Source organism: Oenanthe melanoleuca, chromosome 1, assembly GCF_029582105.1.
Source record: "Oenanthe melanoleuca isolate GR-GAL-2019-014 chromosome 1, OMel1.0, whole genome shotgun sequence".
Lineage (NCBI taxonomy): Eukaryota > Metazoa > Chordata > Aves > Passeriformes > Muscicapidae > Oenanthe > Oenanthe melanoleuca.
The window spans coordinates 35890696-35911251 of NC_079333.1; the positions used below are offsets into that span (position 1 = coordinate 35890696).

General features: G+C 39.0%; 1 protein-coding gene across 1 annotated transcript in view; it reads left to right on the forward strand.

Moving 5' to 3' along the window:
- The window catches only part of FAT3 (FAT atypical cadherin 3), a 323797-nt gene that overhangs the window by 214729 nt on the left and 88512 nt on the right, over positions 1-20556 (forward strand). Inside the window, exons 5-7 of the mRNA XM_056496985.1 lie at positions 693-1007; positions 2824-3034; positions 12176-12315. Coding sequence (XP_056352960.1) covers positions 693-1007; positions 2824-3034; positions 12176-12315 — 666 coding nt within the window. The remainder of the gene's footprint in view (positions 1-692; positions 1008-2823; positions 3035-12175; positions 12316-20556) is intronic.

A 20556-nucleotide genomic window follows, 5' to 3' on the forward strand; every position in this document is an offset into this window, starting at 1 on the left:
GATGTAAACTGCAGGTTAGCTTTGGAAGGCAATGTTGCAGCAGCTCCTGTCTTCTTCTTGGGTGCTGATGGTGGCAGCGAGCACAAGCAAAATAGAAGAGCAATGGCAAAAAGGCAGAAAAGACACCAACTCTCCCCAATACATACTCTTATATAGGATTTTCCCAACAAGCTGAGACACAAACTCGGACCACCACTCCTTAACCTATTAGAATTCTAGTTTCTTAGCATGCCAGGTTACATATAAGACTAGACATACAACCTATCTTGTTCTATCTGAAAAATGTAAGCAATATTTTTACTATAGCTCTATTATGTCTAAGCACTGTCTAAAACTACATTCCTGGAGCCTCCACTGAAAACATTAGCATGTTTTTTAACTTTCACTAGAGCTCCCACTTCTACTTTGGAATCTAAACCTTTTACTTACTAAAAGCATTAGAGCTCACACTAAAACTTACTTACTGACTCACTTACTTATGCTAAAACTTAAACCTATACTAAAACTTAAACTTCTACTTTATATGTGAGTGGCTTAATATACTTCAGTCCATCTAAAGGCTTTAATTCAGTCCAAGCACTCCTGACTCACTGACTCCAAGAAGGCAAGGTGTTCTTTATGTTTTATGTTCTCCTCCAATTTTTGAAGTGCCACTGCAGCTGTTGAGAATAACTTGCACTGCTGTTTTTCAGGTGACTGTCTCAGATGGGGGCACATCTCCCAAGCAGTCCTCGGTGTGGGTGGTGGTCCGGGTTCTGGATGAGAATGATAACAAGCCCCAGTTCTCAGAGAAAGCCTACAAGATCAAGCTGCCCGAGAGGGACCGCAAGAAGAGAGGGGAGCCGATCTACAGAGCTTTTGCTGTGGACAAGGACGAAGGCCCTAATGCAGAAATCTCATACAGCATTGTGGATGGCAACGACGACGGGAAGTTTTTCATTGATCCCAAAACAGGGATGGTTTCTTCCAGAAAGCAGTTCACAGCAGGGAGTTACGACATCTTAACAGTAAGCACTCTTTCTATTGACATACAAACCCATGACTGGACTGACTTTTATTTTTTTTTGAGAATTAAGCCCTCCTGTGTTTTTGCCCTGTATGGAAGACCTAAATAAAGAAATCTAGTATTCTTACCCAACTACTACCAAAAAATTGAGTCTGAGAGATCATTCATGCTGTTGCAGGTCATGAAGTATTCTCTGAGTGTTAAGTCACCCTGCAAATTGTTACAATAAGCTATTCCCTTCAATATGCAGAGAGGAAGACCAAGCACTTGTCTGCTCCCAAAGTTGTATCATCTTGACCTGGGCAGATACAGCTACAAAGGGGTACTTTTTGTGTAAACACAATTATTTGCTCTTACAGAGGGCATCTACTGTCCCAGTTAGGTGGCTGTACCTAAGAGAAGACTAAGTACTGTGTCCACTGTGTTGTGGAAGCAATTTCAGTTAAAAGAAATCTCAGTCAAAATTCTTCTTTCAGAACGCTAACCATGTAGTGAAAGTGAAAAAAAGGGGGAATAAAATATAGTTGAGTTGATATAAGGCCATGTAAGACTGGAATGTGTGCTCTTTATCCACAGAAATAAGCCAAAAAGTTGTAGCTAAGGAGTTGAAATAAAGAGGTTCATGATCCATGAGTCCAACAGAGGTCCATGGTCTAACATCTGGAAATGGGTACCTACAGAAGTGGGTGTTGCCTTCATAATGTCAGGAAATGAATAAATAACAAAATGTTGAGAATTACCTAGGAATCAGAGTAGAGCAGCCTTCAAGTGAGTGAGTACTTTTCCCTCTGATGACCTCAAAGTCATCTACTTGAGGTCTGAGCCTTCTTATAATGCAGCAACTGAAGATTTTCTACCTAGAAACTGCTCATCACACCTACAGCATCTTTTCACAAAGGGCCTGCCTGCCTGGAGTGGAGTAGAGTGACGAGTGTTAGCATCAAACCTACTTTAAACATTTCTAGAAGAAGAAATAGGGCATGATATTTCAGGGAAAAAAAGTATTTCCCATTTTTAAAAGGTATTATAACATCATATTTAGACCAGTGGTCCTCTATAGCCAGAAACATTACCTTTTTTAAAAAAAAAAAACCTTTGGTGAACACTGATGTTATCCACCAAGGCACCCATTCAGCCTATTCTTGAACCCAGTGTGTTTGTTGCTGCTCATCTCATCTTTGCTATGCTAAATCCATTAAGCATGCCACACAAATATCAAGTCTATCCATCTTTCTAGAGGATTTTATGAAAATAAGAATTAGCACCAATCAAAGCAGCTTTTAATGAACATGATGGACAGGAGAAAGAAAAGAAAATATGGCAAAATTTTATATTATATTCATTATGGAGAATGAGAAAAATTACTTGAAACTTATTTAATTCAATTAAAGATCCCAAGGAAGGTAATATAAGGAATATTTATCTGCAACAGAGATGCTACTTGAAAGCAATCAAACATGCTCTGGTCTTACACTTGGTCATTTCAAAGCTTCCAGCTTCGCTGCAAGAGGGAGCTGGGCACAGGATGAAATCAGAGAGAGGAGCTGGTTCTGGAGAGGAGGATCTGTGTTTGAATTGCGTCTGCAGGAGGCCTCACACCAGCATTTCTTAAACAAAACATTTCAGTTTAAAATCAGCTTTTTCAGTGAAAAGTCAAAGCATTATTTAAAAAGAAAAAGTGAGAAGTGTTTATCTTGCTCCTTTTTTTGTGGGATTTTACATACAGGGTTACAAAGGCCATTTTCCAAGCAGTCATTAGGCCTGAGCTGCTGAGCAGGGATGCTCAGCCTGAGCCCTCTTCTCTTTGTGCCTGCCAGATAAAAGCAGTGGACAACGGGCGGCCCCAAAAATCCTCAACTGTGCGTCTGCACATCGAGTGGATAAAGAAGCCGGCGCCCTCGCCCGTGCCCCTGACCTTCGACGAGCCCTTCTACAACTTCACCGTCATGGAGAGCGACAAGGTGACCGAGATGGTCGGGGTGGTGTCTGTGCAGCCCTCCAGCATCCCCCTCTGGTTCGACATCGTCGGTAAGTGGGGAGCCAGCGCTGCCGCAGGACGCCCCAGGAGCAAAGCGTGTGGTTTGGAGAGCAAGAAAACTAACATGAACTGTCTCCCCACCTGCCCTCACCCCCCCCCCAGTTAAACCCATTTTCCTAATGAAAATGCTATTTTAATATAGTGATAACAGTAATAATAATATTCCTGCTTTTGTTCTGACTCCTTAGCTAAGCTTAAAAAAGCGCTGTATGGCTGAATTGTTTTTTTTTCATACTATGTTATTTACTGCAATCTTAATGTTGTCTGTCATTTAAATTCTATTGTCATACTTTGCTAATCTCATTTCTAAATGTATTTATGGTACTTAGACTTGCTGTCCCTCATTTCTCTCTTTCTTCACCTTTTTTTCTGCATTCTGTTCTTTTTTTTCTGCTTCCGACTGCCCTGCTTCAAGGTGGCAAGCATGCTCGAGAGATGTTCTATATTCTACAGACAGCTTGTGGGCAGAACTGTTCAACAGAAGGTACCCTTAGTGCAAACACATTTGCTAAAATACAACTATCCAGGCTGCCTTTTATTTTTTGCAAGTTTTTTGAGACAATTTATATTACATCTTTCATAAGTGCCTGTGACAGGATGCCATGCGACACATGGGTGTGCTGCATTTCTTTCTATGACAGCTTTTACCGTAGTTGTGTCCAATTATTATCATTTTATTCGCAGATATTCCAGTTTATCGCAAATAATTAATTCAAACTTTTCACAGTCCGGTGCCATCCATTTAACTGTGAAACAGAATGGGATGCCTCAACATATGGGTTACAAATGGAGCCACCAAAAGTTTGTCTTGAATGCAAGCTGAAACAGAGAAATGTGTTTTGATGTGAGATTTCAACCACAAAATTGCCTTACATAAAATTGCTTATAAAAATAGGCAGGGAGATGCATCCTTAGTAAAAAGGAGGAGAAGCCGTGGAAGTCTTAAAATCACAGGGAAATGCCATTAGTTGCCAAAATGACAGGGAGCAAAGGGTCTCACTTGGTTGAAGTAGAGAAATGGGAGTCAATGTTCCTAAGCATTTCTTCCCCACTTCTCCTGCTGATTCAGTTAATGCCATTTAAAATATCTCATTTAGCATTTCAAAAGTGAGAATTACCCCTGGAAAATTATTGTGCTCCTTAATATTTGCAGATGCTTGTATATAATATTTGCATAACTTTGGATGTAAAACAGGTAATCTGCATGAAGTGTAGTTATTTAAATGAGAGGTTATAAAGCAAATGCTGTATGAAAGATTAAAGAAACAAAAAGCCTTTGCCGTGGACTTAGCAGAAAGTGTGCATCAGCAGTCTTTATTTACAGGGATTGAGCCTGGCTCCCATTCCAGCATAGTTATTTGCAAATGGGTTTAGCCAGCAGGAAGGACAGGGACCACAGGAGAAAGGGTCTGTCAGAGTTGTTTTCATCCACCTTTTATTGCCAGTTTGTGCAGATGAAAGCCAGAAGCAGCACCATTTCCTCTCTGAATTTGCAGCACAGTTTCTGATGTGCCAATCATATTCAAATTAAACCCAGAGCCACTACCATGTTCTGGGACTCCTGCTAGTCCCTGGGGGAGGACAGCATATGTTTCCTACAGTTTTCCTGCCATTTCCTTGGTTGCTTCAGTATGCTACATGCAGTTTATCAGCTAATGTGTACATTTCCATTCCCTTCCTCACTGACCCTTTCCTCCCAGGACAAATCCATCTTTTTGATGTTATTGACAGTTTTTTTCCTATTTGAACCTTTTGCTGGACCTCTTTTGGTCCTTTCCATGGCAACTTGACCAACTCTCATTAAAATGCTGCCCTGAGGGAAGCTGCTGCTCTTCCACTACCTTCTTTTTCATTATTAGAGTCGCTTTCAATCAAGCAACACCTTATAATAATACTTGATTTTTTGCCTACCAGATAGAGATGATAGGGAGAACATTAGGAAATTTTAGCCACTGTCATTTAATGTGGTCTTTATGCCTAAACTATCTCAAATGGTTTAGAAGATTTTTCCCTATTTAAACAATTCTAATGGTTTCCCTATAGGCTGTAGCTTCTGAAGTTGCAAGATGCTGCTTCACTGCAGATGTCACTGAGACCAGCCTTCCCTAGGTTTAATGAGAAATCAGTGACCCTGACCTTCCAGTTTGGTTCTGTTACCATATGAATCTTTTCATTAAATATTGTTGCTGTTACAAATAATAGCACTCCCAACAGCACCAATTTCTGCAACAGGAATAGCCAACAATCCTGGGCATGCAGAAGACCTTGTTGTTCCAGACACTCAGCATGCAAGGAGCAAAGACAAAACCCATCCTGAGAGTTTTACAGACAGGGCACTATGTATTTAGATTACCATTGCTGCCTTTAGCCAGTGTCAAAACCCACTTTTTTTCATTGTTCCTTGATATCATCAGCATTGAGGTCTAGTGCTGGAAAGCCCAAGGAAAGACATGGGGTATTTATATAAATTAATTGTCATATATAGAAAGCTATATGCAACTGCTGATGCAAGAGATGGTTTCTGCGCTGCTGTAAAACCAGACCTGATCCTGCTCCATCTGGTATTTCGTGATTCTGTACCTCTGTGCATAGTTCACAGTAATGTCAACAAAACCCCTGAAGGCTTATGTAGAGACATGGTTTAATATAGAGTTTTGCAGCTTGACCTTTATCTTTATGACCTTTTCAAACTAAATGGGCATTGGAATTCCAGACGATCTCTTTTTTAATGCATAACATGCACTTTCTCCCAGCTAAAAAAAAAAAAAGAGAGGGAGAGCAGATAAAGTTTGGCTATAAAGTATTCTGTCTGCCTAACTTATGCACCTTAATTATATATACTTTAGGTAGCTGTTTAAGTTCTTGAGTTAATCATCTCCAAGAGAGGAAGATGCTGTACAAGCAGAAAGGTCATCTTCCATGGACTGGAGAGGAACAGGATACTTGGATGATTGTTTGTTTCTTTAATTTGGAATAGTTGAGATGTCATACATGTTTTCTGTTTTCAGACTGCATTCAATGCCATTCTCAATTCATGCAGATCCCACAATGGGAAAGACATAAGCATAAGACATTGTATCAGTTGCATTAAATTTATTCAGTCAGTAATAAGAAACTAATTCTCGGTGGGAACTCCAAGATAAGTCAGAGACCTTTACTTGTACCAGGTAAATTGAGCCCTTTCTGTTTTTTCCTTTGTTACTGATGGGAATGGTGGGATGACTACTACTCTAACTCTGGAGCTAAGCTGCATGGTGCTAGTTTTTGCTTAAGTAGCATGTTGCACAACATCTCTCTGGTTCTCCAAACAGTCCTCCCTCTATCTTTGCTTCCTCCCCCAGCCTGTGCCTTTGTAACAGCAGCCAAGCTTTGAAAGCACATCAGAACTTTTTACCAAGCGTGCTTAAATGCCAATAATTTCAATACCTATTCATTTTAGTTAATCATCCATTTAATTCATAGTGCTGCACGTTTTCATTAATGTCAGAAACATGCAGCTCCCTAGCCTTCTTTGAATAATCTTCTCTGAGAACTATCTAAATTACCTTCCTGATTTCTTTTTTGCTTTGTATGCCCTTGCTTTCAGCTTCTTAGCAGCAAACTCAAGGCTTTGACTCTCTTTACAGTAGTTTTATCTAAAATTCAGTCTGCATTACTTTCTTCTTATGATACAGTACATAAAAGAATAAATATTTGCCTGAAATTTTACTAATATTTATTATGTTATGATTTAAAAAATCTGTAGTTGAATTTTTATTTCTTGAGACAGTCATTAAGTTTATTTCATCTTCTTTGAAAACAAAATAAATGCAAATTTTGGCTTTGCTTCTTTTTCTGAAAATCCTAGAGTACTTTAGCCTTACCTCTGAGTTTCAGGGTGAGTTAGTTTCCTGCATTTTGCTCTGATTCTCTTCCCTGAGCTAAGTGAGAATTGTGGCAATTGGCCCAGTTGATCATCACTGTTCACTGCTGTCAGGTTTTTTTTTTTGGGACAAGACAAGTAAGAATCTTTTCTGCATTGAGCAAATGTGGTTTAAAGACAGTTCTCTAAATCAGATAATCTCCTCTATTCCTTTTCTCCATTTGTCCATCCTGGCATGGTGGGCCAGATGAGATTTGTGAGGGGATATCTGTATATTATGGCTCTATTAAGTTTGAACATGGAACATTGTGTGCTGTTTGCTATCTGCCAGTGAAGGAAGACTCCTGCTAGGTTTTAGCAGTGTTTGAATTGGGGATGTTCCTCCAGAGCTCAGTGTGATCCATCTTTGCATCCAAGACTGAACAAGTCTGATTCCCTACAGTCTTCAGATATTTCTGAGGTGGTATTCAATCCCAGCCTTTTGATCATCCCACTGGAAAATATGGGGAAAGGTCCTCATATGTGACTCATTTGCCTGCAAATCCTCCAGATTTGCTGACATGGTTTCTTTTCAGAGGAGAAAATTATTTTTCCCAGCAGCATGATCCCATCTTAAAGTTGTGTCAGCAACTGATAGGAACATGGGGAGGCTCAGCATCTTACCAAAAAGAAACCACATCTAGGAAAAGCCTTACCAAAAAAAAATTAACTGCTTGTAGCAAAATGCAATATAACAAGAATATGCTCAAAAATTAAAAACCCCAACACTAGAATTAGAAGGGGACAGAGATACAGAGCCCACATCCTGTGGGAGTGCAAGATCTAGATTGTGTCTTGCCTTAGGCAAATTCTTCAGCTGACCCCCAGAAATCCCTTTTGATAGTTCAAGTTTTCCTTGGCCTGTCCATGGCACCTCTCTTGTTAGCCCTGCAAGGTTCAGTGGTTTGGGGTTTTTAGGATCTTCTTTATAAGAAGGGAAATTAATTCCTTCCACAGTATTCAGGACTTTTGTCAGAAGAAAAAATGTTCATAGTGACTATGAAGCCAAGAAATAAGCTAAGTCAAGATAAGTCAAGATTCAGACAGAAAATGTAACCAACTCTATACCAAGTACACAGCTTATCTGTTGGCTCAGAGGTGTCTCAGTTCAATTTCCTGAGACCTCTTAACTGTATCATACCATCTGTTATACTGAAAATAAAAGCTGTTCTGGAAAGTTGTAGTGAGGGCCAGCTAACAGGATCCTTTGTACCAGAGGCTGTTTCTACAGCTGCACTGATAACAGCTGGAATTGGAAAATCATATATAAACTATAACAAGCTTTTAGATGACATGAAAAAATCACTAGTTCTAAAAATTCATTGCTTCCAGGACTTATGCAAAAGCATCAGTATCAACCTCAAGGAAGTAAGGGTGGAAATCATCTCACTTAACTTCAGGTGTCCGAAGTGTAGACATAACTATCTGCTAGGTGACTTTGGGAATCTTAACTATCAGTTAAGAGAGAAAAAAGTACTTTCTTCATGAATTTTTATCATTCCAACATGATAAGTCTTCTCATCCAAGGACAGCATTTAAAGTAGATGTGGCCTTTTCATAAAATCTTATTCAAAGTGCTTCAGTATAATCAGATTATTTTAAGGGAAGTCTTTAAACTGTATTGAAGATGTATCAGCTTTACATTTTAGCCTGAAATGATACCGTAGACAACAGCTAATCCACATCTCTCTGGGGTTATTCAGTATTAAAATGCTTTCTCAGGACAACCTGTCTAGCCAAATTGTCAGTTCAATCATCTTGCTTTCTTTGTCACTGATTTTCCCCAAGTGCCTGAGGAACTCACAATGTATTATCTTCATTTGAAATATTTCTTTCCTAATGCAATTGCAAGCACATTAGCAAAGACAGCTTCTATGTATCTTGTATCTGAAAGCAGGGTTTAGTAGACAGTAAAAAGGAAAGCATGTGCCAAATGCTGGAAAGTGGAATAAGTAATGAAAATTCACATTAATGAAACTGAGCAGCTGAACAAAATGCCATCATCCTTAGCCCTCTTTCATCTGAAGATTTTGATCAAAGAAACTGTTAAATGGACAATAGTAAAACTGTTGAAACTGATACTGTGGGAGCTCATGGCACTGCAGGCAAGCTCACTTCCAAAGGGTTGGTACAGACACAGTGTCAGGCTTCCAAAGCCAGCCTCCAGTTCCCCAGAAGCCAACTCCTTCTCAGCTGTCACCTCCTAGGACCTCAGGCCTCCAGCCCCTTCATGGGCACCTTCAGAAGGAAGTGGTTTCATGTGGAGTTCCCAGCTGCAAGAGTTTTAAAGAGAAGATTTCTGGTTTTTTTCCATAGGAATGATACCCCTCTGTCTTTGTCTGTCTTTCAAAGATGATTGTGGCAGATGCTTCTAGGAGGCCCTGCATAGACTTAACACATCTATAAGGCTCTTAATGTCTAACTTTTATAGCATTTTTATGTAATTCATTAATTCTTCACTGTTCAGTGCAGCTTCAGAAGCATTTCTCGTGTGAGGACCTGTTTTGAGTGTATACAAAGGCCAAGGAGTAGCATAAACCATTTGCAGACTGCCTCTGGTACTGCAGATGAGTGGCTGGACCCAGTATCTCAGGCAGTACTTCCAGAAGTTCATCCATCTGCATGGTTCTTGATCTGCCCATGGTCTGTTAAAATGGAGAAGACTGAATCATGAATAATTCAGGGTTTCACTTCAGGATAGATTATAATCACAAAAGTTCTCTGATCCATCTCTGCCTCAGTGTTTGATGCAACTTCTGCCTTGTTAAATGGAAAACGATTCAATGTAAAATGAACTGCATTGCCTGGTTAGATACAGGTGTAGGCTGGGGTGGCTGGTAGCAAAGATTAATTTGTTTGTCATTAGACCATTTTGGAAGATGTGAATAATGTATAAAAAATTCCTATGATGGATTCAGTTCTTCTTTCAGGGGAAGAGTGTGCTTCACTTAATGGAAATGGCTTGAAGAAGTTGGTCTATTTGCAATAGACTGTGTGGTGCCCTGAAAACCCAGCTGTGAGCCAGCAGAAGGTCATTTCAAACATTTATTGCTAATCCTTCCATGTTACTTCTTGGAAGTTTTAAAAGCAGGTTTTTTGTAAGTGTGTGCCAGTTGATAGCATATAATTTTTGATTGCTCATTAAGATGGTTATTAAGCATCTTGAAGTATAGACTTACACTTTGTTTTCATGGTTATCAGTATGAAACATTCTCTATGTGAAGTGCCTATTGTCCCAAGGCTAGTTTCATTTCAGCTGAGATTTCCTTGCATGAATCTTGAGCTCTTTTCTTCAAAGGAGGTTTTCATGGTGCAATTTTTCTCAAGTAAATCAATTTAAAACATTAACTGGGGGGGAGAAACTTTTTCTTTCAGACCAACTTAAAAAGCACCAGAGATATAATCAATATCCAAATACCTTTATTGCTTAAATATCAAGGACAGCTTGCAGAATGCAGGTAAGGAAAAAGCAGTGTTTCTGTCCACCATAAATGACAACAGATCCAGTGGCAGTGTTTTCCTGGAAAACCACAACCTCATCTGTTAGGCTTAGACCTGTATGTATGTGCATACATCTATTCAGCATATGGAAATCTGAGGGCACATCTGAAATTACTACATTTGGATCATTTCAGTGGGCAGAAGTTCACCAGTTCTGCCTTTCCTCTACTGAAGTCAACTGCATTCTTATTTTTCCTCCCATTTTCTTCTCCTCATCCCTGAATGTCTTTCAAGGCAAAAATGGATAGGACAGTTCTTCCACCTTGCCCTTTCTTTGCAGTAAGGCTGTGTGAGATGTAGAAGTGAGGGTTCCTTCAACATTAAGGAATTCAGGGGCTCTGATTTTGCTGTGTTACCTCCTGATCTTCGACTTCTTCAAACGTAAAAACCTTCTTCTCTCACTAAATGCTTGACTGCTTCTAAGAAATTCCAGTTTCTGGTCAGCAAACCATGCAGATTGAGGAGCACTGAAGACTCTCCTCTTCTCTACTCAGTCCCCAGCCCTAAAATTTCCAGAGCCATTTTGTGCCATTCCAGCCATTCACTTATAGCTCTCTTTATATATATTTCACAAGAGTTAAGTCAATGGGATGGATACTTTTCTACCTGTGGACCTCACCTCCAGAGGTTTCAGCAGCTGTTACACCAGTCTCATAACCAGTGGGGTTTGAAAGGCTTTTCTCTGTAGAACTGGGTTGGCACTGAATTGCTGTGTTATGAATATACCTTAAGAGTTTGTCTGTCAGCAGTGTTGTGTCCCACCTCTCCCTGTCCCTAGCCTCCAAAAATTTCAGACTCAACTAATACTAAATTACACTTTATGGATGAGTGAGTAAGAAAACAGCTTATCAGCAGGGAGTGTGTGCTTTGCTTTTGAAAATAGTGAGTGATTCAAATTTATAAACTATAGCTGTGGCTGACAAATCTTGTAACCCTTCAATCTGAAATTATATTTGAGATTATATTATTTATAGCTTTCTTTTACTTTTTAATAGATTTTTTTCTTTTCTTTCTTTCACTCAGTACTCAGGAGGGTTTTCCCACTGCTGCATCATTCAGTGTGTGACAGGAAAAGGGGATGTTAGTATTAGAGCAGTGCTTTGTGTGGGATTTTTTTGTATTGAAAAGAATTTAGGTTGTGTATCCTGTCAGATCTATTTGAATAATTCCTAAAAGACTGGCAGGACTTGACCTTTGCTGCCAGTAATTTTCATTGTCCTTGGTATTAACATAACAAATCTCTATTTGCATTTTTAAAATTGATAATAATTGTAATTTTTAAAAAACTCAGATGATGGTATTTGCACCCAGAAGTATCAGTGAGGATTTCCTGAAAATAAAATTTGCAGAGTAAAATCTTGAATTGAATTTTATACAAAAATATAATTACTCTTGTTCGTTATTCAAACTACAAGGGCACACATCTTGGGGGCTTATAACCATTAGATTCTTATTATAGATTCAGCTATAGTTTACTTAAATGTACTGCTAGATTTTTATTCTTTCTTTTTTGGCAATGCATTTTAATGATGTCTGCTTTTCAGTATACAAACTGTGCTTTGAAATATAAATGAGTTATGAACAAAGAAGTATCACTAGACATACTGTGTATGCTAAGAGAGGCCATTAAGATGGATGACACTGAACAGATATTCCCACTTTTAGGAATACTTGCAATGGAAGTTTTCAAGAGATGGCTAATTTGATTGTATTTTTGTGCAACAATTAGGAGGGAATTACGATAGTTCTTTCGACGTGGATAAGGGAGTGGGCACTATTGTCGTTGCAAAGCCCTTGGATGCAGAGCAGAGGTCAATGTATAATATGACTGTGGAGGTCACCGATGGAACAAACATTGCCACAACTCAGGTAGAATATCACATTCCTTTCTCGGCAAGTTATTCATTTGTTACTGGAATGTATATGCTATAAAAATTATTAGTTTTCCCATTCAAGTGAAACCTCATCCTTTGAGACCACCAATAACTAATGGAGGGGATATTTTTCAGAGCCTTTCCATCTGGCTGTAAAGAATCGGCTGTCGAATGTTTCAAAGAGTTATTTCTCCTTTTGTTCTCTTCCTGCTCGCATGAAAGTAATTTGCCTTCCTCCAGCTGAGGGAGTCCCTATCACAGGCAGCAAAGCCTAGATTTTGACAATTGTGTCGCCCCATAATGGTCCAAAATACAATAGTGCTTCCATGGTGTTGGGGAATATTGCTATTGATTGTGTTAAATGGAGTTTGTACCTCTCATCCTCCAAAGACCCAAATGTGGGACACAAGATCAATTGTTCAGAAAAGAAATTGTTCAGAGGCAAAACTTAACATTCAAAGAATCCCTCCCTTAGTGTCACTGCCTGTGATTACACTGTCTTCTGTAAAGCAGCCCTGCTGAACTTTTTATAAAACCAGACTTGCTTATCAGGCTCATTGCCTTAAAAGTTGGGTCAGATAAACATGATGGGCTGGGGCAGTGCTGGCTCTGACAGCTCTTTGCTGGAGAGACCCTGATGCAGAGCCTAGGTATCTGTTCAGTGGGAACCAGTCTGGAATTGGGTCATGGCACAAGGACAGGGACTCTGAGGTCCAGGTGGCACCAGGAAAACTTCAAATGGCAAAATCCTTGGATATGAAATAGAGCTGTGGGCTGTGGATTGCTTAAGGCCTGAAATTCTACTTGCTCCCCAAGTGTTAAATGAAGAAAGTTGGTTTGTGATGTTACTGCCTACTTTATAATGCAAAAGGAAAGCCTGAATTTTTTTTGTGTTTACATATATGCATGCACATGCAGATGCTTCTGTTGTACCTTGTCTTTTTGCTCAAATGCTTTGGCTGTAAATCTCTATTCACTGACCCACAACACCAGCTTTCCTAAGAAATTGTTAAATTATTGAGTGCTTTCTCAATCTGAAATCCTATTTATATAACCTGTTTATAACCCAGCCCTAAAATGTCTGATATTTTCTCATAATAATCCACCATTGGTAAGAAAACATCAGTTCATAGTAAGTTAGGTGGTAGGAAATCCCCTGTTTTCCCTGTTTCAGAATAAATTGCATCTCTGCTAAAAACATCCTTTACTTCAAGCTTGGTTATATCTGGCCCATGTTCCCTGTTATGCCTTTCCCTGCTCAATTAAGGAACTCTTTCAAAACCACTATTTTCTCCCCAGGAAGGCACTTACTCACAACACTCAAATCACCTCTCAGTCTTCCAGTAGACAAGCAAAGGAGGATGACTGACCTCTTTATGTTCCCTTTCCATAAGGCATTTTCTTCAGCTCTTAAGTATTTTTTTTCATTATACTGTGTTTTTTAATCTTGGCTACACTCTTAGTCCACATTTCAGATGATGTTGAATGCCTAATGTGACCTTTTTTCTTTCTTGCAAACATTTCAGACAAAAAATATTAAAAAGCTTAGGGAATTTCAAGCATGCTGGATTAAAGTAATTTCTCTTCTCATGGTTATTGCGTTTATTGTTTCTGCTGCTTTTGATTTAATAAATTGACCCATATAACAGTCCTCAAAACCTAGTTGGATGAAACCCCTACATTTTTAATTAAAGCATATGGTAAAGCATATTTCAGTAAAGCTGTTGCATTCTAAAAGAAGCCTGAGCATTCTTCTTAACAGTGATGTGACCCATTTAGGAATGTAAGATAGTTTCAGATTGCAGTGGTGAAACATTAATAATTACTGGTGGGTACAGACCCTTCTCTCCCCCACCTTCTTCTCTCTGTATGTTTAATTATTTAATTGTGGGCAGGGCATCCGAGCATGTGGGTTTTTTGGTCTTCACAACAGAGATTTCAAACGTGATCATTATCTGAAAACTGCCAGAATTATGGCCTTCCTATTGCTCCATGTAGCAAAACTTTCCTACTATATTTTTGGCTGTACTTTGGAGCCTTTGGTTACCTTCCTCATCTTAATTTCCTTTTAGAAAAATAATAAAAAAGTGTAAACTCATCAGTTTAATTAAAATATGTCATAGAATAGGTAATATCCTGATAGCTCTCAGTGGCCTTTTTCTGAGCTTTGATAAAACAACATTTTAAGTATTTTTTTCTATGTACACAGTACCACCTGCATTTTTAACTGTAGCAGGAGCTGTGGTAGAAGATGAAGCAGGTAGAAAATAGTTTTGTAAAAACATCCCCTTGAATAACAATAAAACAATTTAAAGCCTTCCTCAAAGTATGATGGTTTATTATGAAACAGCTGATGATCACCATGTGCAATGGAACACTCTTGCTTTTTATTCCACCCCAGCTGTTTTCCTTTATCTCTTCCTTGCCTTTTGTCTATTATATAGTTGGAGGTGGTAAAATACAGCATAAAAATGCCAAAGATTTTTGTTTGGGTAACATGATCCCTGGCATGGACTTGGTGAAGTTTCTTCAGCAATGTTCCTGCATGCTTTAAACTCCAATGAGCTGTTCACTTCCTTCATGCCTTACTATGCACATGGTTCATTACTGTGCCATTAGAGGAAGGAAATAATTTTGATTTAAAAGTTACATCTGTTATAATGGTTCACTGTTATGAAAAGAGGCAAAAAGAGCATAAGGAGTATTAACCAAAGAAAAAAAAAATTACAAACTTTCTGTGTAACTAAAAGCCTACTTGTTTTGGGCATGATCAAGGTTTCCAAAATAAATACAGTATCCAAAATGAGAATCAAAGTGCCAGGAGTTGTTGAGCCACTGCCACTCACCATGCTGCCCATCCATGTAAGCCCAAACCATCCAGGCAGCAGCTGGGATGGGAAGGGATGGAGAAGGAAAAATACGAAGAAATGTTGACTTGTTTGATTTATGTATTTGAAGTGTGAGTATAAAGCTTCAGTCACAGTGATTAACTTCTAGAATGTCTAAATCTCCTGACTTAGCCAGGGAGAGCTTTTGCTTTTCCCCTTTCTTTTATCCATCATTGCTTGAGGCCACGCAGTCATTTATTAAAGGCTGAAGGCATCGTTTGCTCTGAATTCCCACGAAACACAACTCCTGCAGCTGCCAGGAGAGCTGTTGGCCTTGCACAGGGATGGGGGCTTTGGTTATCCTGTGTGCTGCAGAGGGAGCTGGGACAGCAGCTCTGTGCAGTGACTCTGCTCCCTGCCGTGGCCATCACCTCCCTTTGGGCTGCAGAAGGGTCTGGTGCCCTTGCTTGAGCAGAGAGAAGTCTCTCCCCACGAGGAATCATCTTCACAGCATCTAAATGCCTCCTCCTGCCACAGTTTTGGCACTTGGAAATTCTCCTGGTCATGAGTCAGGTTGATCCCAAACCCCTTTTTTTGCAGAACAGCTCAGAACTTACAGGCACAAGAGAGGAATAGAATAACATTTATTTGCTTATTTGTAATGCATAATCTTGAGTTTTCATAAAATATCCACAGAAGCAGAGTATGAGGGGGAATCATTGAACTATCATTTAAGTTATTATAATGTTTCACTTTTATTGAGAATGCTGTCCTACAGATAATTGTATTTTTCTAAGAACAGCCTCTGGAGTGATGTTTCTATGTGAAAAAGATGGTTTTAGTTCTTATTTTCCTACCTTCTCCTTTTTTCTCATCATTTTAACTCCTATAGAAAAGATGTGTTAGAGCATGAGGGCTGCTGCTTCCAAGCTAGGAGGCAAAATGCACCTCAGTTTCACTTACTGCAAAACCACCTGACTGTTTCCCAGTAGAGTGGGCACTCAGAGGGTGACGTGCACTTCCCTCTGAGAAGTTTTTGCAGATCAATACATGTTCACTTACAGTACGTTCTGCTGGAGCCAGCCAGACTGGTAGAGCAGACAGAAGTTACTGCTCATTGCCCCTTTCTGTCTCTCCTTGCAGAAGGTTTTGGAATTTAATTTATTCTTGTGCTGAGGATTGACTTTTAACTCTGAGTTTCTGTCTCACTTTTCAGAGATCACCTTTTCTTTACAACATTTTTGTAAGAGGAGCTGATCAGTCACCCTGAGTGAGGGTGGTTCTCTTGAATGAATGGTGAAAAGCTCTTCTTAGAGGCCCATGGCCAAAATGTAGATAAGACATTAGAGCCTGCCAGAAGCAGTTCTGGGCTGTGGATTCTTTTAGGGCAGAAAAAGAGAAATGGGGATTCAATTCAGTTTTTTGCTTTTGCGCTGTTGAATATTTCCTCCAAACTGTAACCAATCCAATCCTTGATTTTTTTTTCTGTCACATCCAATAATCTCAGCATTGCCTTGCCCTCTGAAGCAAAGATTTTTCTTTCAATTTTAACATAACACAAGGAGCACAGTAAAGCATAAATAACTGGCCACTGAGGTTGGTAGGGAAACTGAATTTTTATGTTAAAGTTGGGGTTTGGAGGAAAGAAAAGCTTGTCAGGAAGTAGAAAATAAAGCTATGTGGTAATACTATTGAAAGCAGTATTAAATCAAAATAGATTTCCTATTTTGAAAAAATAACCTGCACAGAAGTGTAACCTGAGTTCAAGTAAGTCAGGCACTTAATAGGTTGTACTACAACGTGGTGCCCAGACCAAGCAATTAGCCAAGCAGATTCTTCCAGCTTCCAATGTCTGTAAAGCAGCAGCTGGCATTTACCCAGTTTTCGCTCAAATATTCTGTGCCTAAACCAAAGGCATTTGTTATGGGCAACATTAAAAACAGCTTTGGAGAGACTTCCTGCATTAGGTTTTGTCCTGCTTTGATTTGATTGTATTTCTCTAGGCCTTTCACTTACCATTTTGAGTACAAAGTCTTTGCTAATGCTCTGAGTGTTACTTTGCCTAATTTGTAATCTTGGAGGCCCATGATTCCTTTATTTGAAACTTGCTTTAACTGTGGGAAATAGGAAGTGAGCAGGGAGAAGCAAATCTTTTATAGTGGAACGCTTGTTCAGACTATAAATTAGGCTCCACACAATGGACACAGAAGGAGGCAAGCCTGCCTTTCTGAAGCCCACAATGCACTGGAAAAGATATGGGCTTTCAAGGAGAACCAGGCAGAGACTGGTTTGCTGCATGTTGGCTTTATGAGCGTGGAAAAAAAGACTTGCAGCTAATGTTTGTCAATGAAAAGTAGTCAGTAATCTTGAACAGTCGTCAGCAAGGAGGAATCCCTACTTAGCAGCCAGCAAATAGTAAACATTTCCATTTGTCACCTTTTGGAGATGTGTTGGGAAACTTTTAAAGCCTGGCTTTGATTCTCCACAATGGGTATTGTCACAGCTTAACACTCCAGGCACCTACACAGTAATAAAGGATATTTATTTATGCCACACAGCTTATTCTTGCCATATCTTCCATTTGGGAATAAATATGTAGAAAATGTTAAATTACACAGACACTGGGAGTCTTTGAGTCACCTTAGTAGTGTAGCACTTAATTTGAGGTGAAAGATGTGCTACCAGCTGGCTAAAGCATAAGACTTCAAGGACCCTTTTGCTGACCCTTTTGAAGTCAATAGGAAAAATGCCAATAGCACCAAGATTTTATGCCTAAAGTTGGCAGCCATTAAATTAATTTGAGAAACTTTCCTCATATTAACAATCTGGTGGCACTCAGTTTGCTCAACTTCACATATGTTTGTAGGGTGAAGTTTTCTGTGAGCCTGGTGTTCACGTCAGCGTCACATTTTCCTTTCTTTCTTTTTAAGTAACATCTTACTAGAAGTTATCCTGCTGGAGCAGGAAATCTGCATAGGAAGAATAGCATTTTAAGGTGACCTAATAAAAGGGGTGTGGCTCAAAAATAAACTTTAAACCCTTTCCCCAGCTTTACCACTGCACTTCACCTGTGATTTTGTTAACCTTGCTGTAAGGCATTGTTTTCTTAGGCAAAATATAGGGATAATACTAACTTGCTCCTCAGAAATGTTGTAAGAACTAAGGAACTGATAACCTTTTAAAATGGGACTAAAACTCCATTATTGTTTTACCTGATTTTGTTTCAAGTAACTCCCAAGACAGCTCAATTTTTTAAGGACATTAAAGAATTCCATTTATAGGTTTAAAAGAGCTCTGTATAATCAGTATTCCCATATATAACCTAACTTTCTTTTGTTGCAAGGATTATACACCCCCTTTTATTAAAGGAGAGAAATGTTAAAATTACATTTGACTCTCGGGGATTTTGAAGGACAGCTGACAAAAATTAGAAATACTCTTAACTGCTTAAATAGAAGAAATTGTGAATCAATAATGACTTCTTTATTCATTAGCATCTCTAACCCACCACCTTCCATCTCCAGATGGAAGTGGCTGTTGAAGTGCAAAGTATGTAATAAATAATGTGTATTTCAATGTGGATCACTTGACAAATCATTAAAATACTGGCATCTCTAGGGAGGAAGATGCCTGCACTTAAACAAGCACTTGATCAGTCTTACTGTAGATGTGAAGAGAAAGAGAGAAAAGAAAAAGAAGGGAAATAAGGATTTTTTTGACAGTGATCAAAGCAATTTTAAGTGTATTGCTCCCTGTAAGTTTGATGATCACAGTGAATGAGGGAATGAGGGCCTCAATTTTTTTTTGTTTTTTCCCCCTCTGTGCCTCGCACTCCCCAAGCACAATCATGTCCATATGTGTTCAGGGCAATAACTGACACCTTTTTCAGTGGGAAGGGATGCTGCTCTGTGAATCCATGCTGTAATTTCACAGTCTCGTGGGTTCCCTTGGTCTCTGATGCTGATCCAGTCCCACCCTGTTCAGTTTGTGCAGTCTAGCAAAGGCAGAAATCATGGAGCCATGGCTTGGAGAGTATAGTGCAAGCCTTGGGATGGATAAACCTTCAAGCCCTCTTCTGCTTTCTCAGTTTGCCAGTGACCCCAAAGTGCATTAGATATTACAGGAAATTAATCACTGCTCTGGGGTGATTATATACCAGGCAAACAAAATAGCATGTCACTGCTGTAGCAGTGCTTTTAACATACATTGGTGTGTTTCTGTACATTTATTTTTTTTGTCTTCCAGAACAGCTTCAGCTTGCACACACCAATTTTAAAACTAAATTCACAGATACAAGCCTGTCCCTCACATGGAAGCTTACTTTTTCAAGTTTGGCTGTGCTGTACTAGCAGAGTCTGCAGAGTCAAAGACTCTTGGTGTTTTCAATCCATTTGAAAATTTTTTACTTCTCTGTTGGACTACCTAAAATGATACATGACAAAGGTTTTGGTCATGAATAAAAAGAAAAATAAATTATCTGTGTTAACAGTGCAGCATCCAGTCATGTTGTAGTGGTACCTGTCAAAGACTGAGAGTATCAAAACTGCCAAGAAAATATCTATAATTATTAAACACTGATTATCCCCCAACTCCTATTGCTTCTCTGTCTCCTCCTTACACTAAAAAAAATGGTTCAGCACTGGCTCTGTGTCCCATTAGATTACAGTTCAAGTCTTTAATCTTTCCCTCAAGCTTCCTTTCATGTGTTACAACTGGTTTCTCCCCATATTTTTAAGACATAGATTTGGGTGGTTTTTTTTCCTCAGTCAGATCAGAAACATGCTTTGATATATTACAGCAATAAAAGTATAAAAAGCTAAGTAATCCTTCATCATTATTGTAGGCCTAGCAATGTGTATTTCCCCCCAGTTGTATTGCTGTCTGTCCAGGACTGAAGCATAACTTAATATAGGCTTCACTCTGGCGTGCCATAATCTGGTGAAAATGAAATTGTATGGAATTCAAGTCTTATGCCATTTAACTTACAGAGCATTTTATTTCAGATGTCTTTTGAACAGTTCCCAGGCTAGTTCATTACAACTGCTTCTTACAACTGCTCATGTTCCTTCTGGTAATGTATTCTGCAAACCCTTCCACATATCATGGAAATCTAAAGTTTCATTTCTCTCTGAGGCCAACATCTGTTTGTGCAATATTGCAGTAAAAGTATAGCTGTGTTTTTCTTCTGTTAAGAATGTATGGGTGAACAGGGCTTGATCAAGCAAAATAATAAAATGCTTGATTAAAAAAGAGCCAAGTAACAAAGCAACAAAGAAAATGCCATTAGTGATGGGTGAGATCTCCTAGTCTGACCAAAGAATCCTGTGCATGGCCTTTCTCAAGTCATTAATTGGACTTTTTCTTATTTCAAAGCCTTTAAATAAAAAGATTATTCCGTTTTATTTACT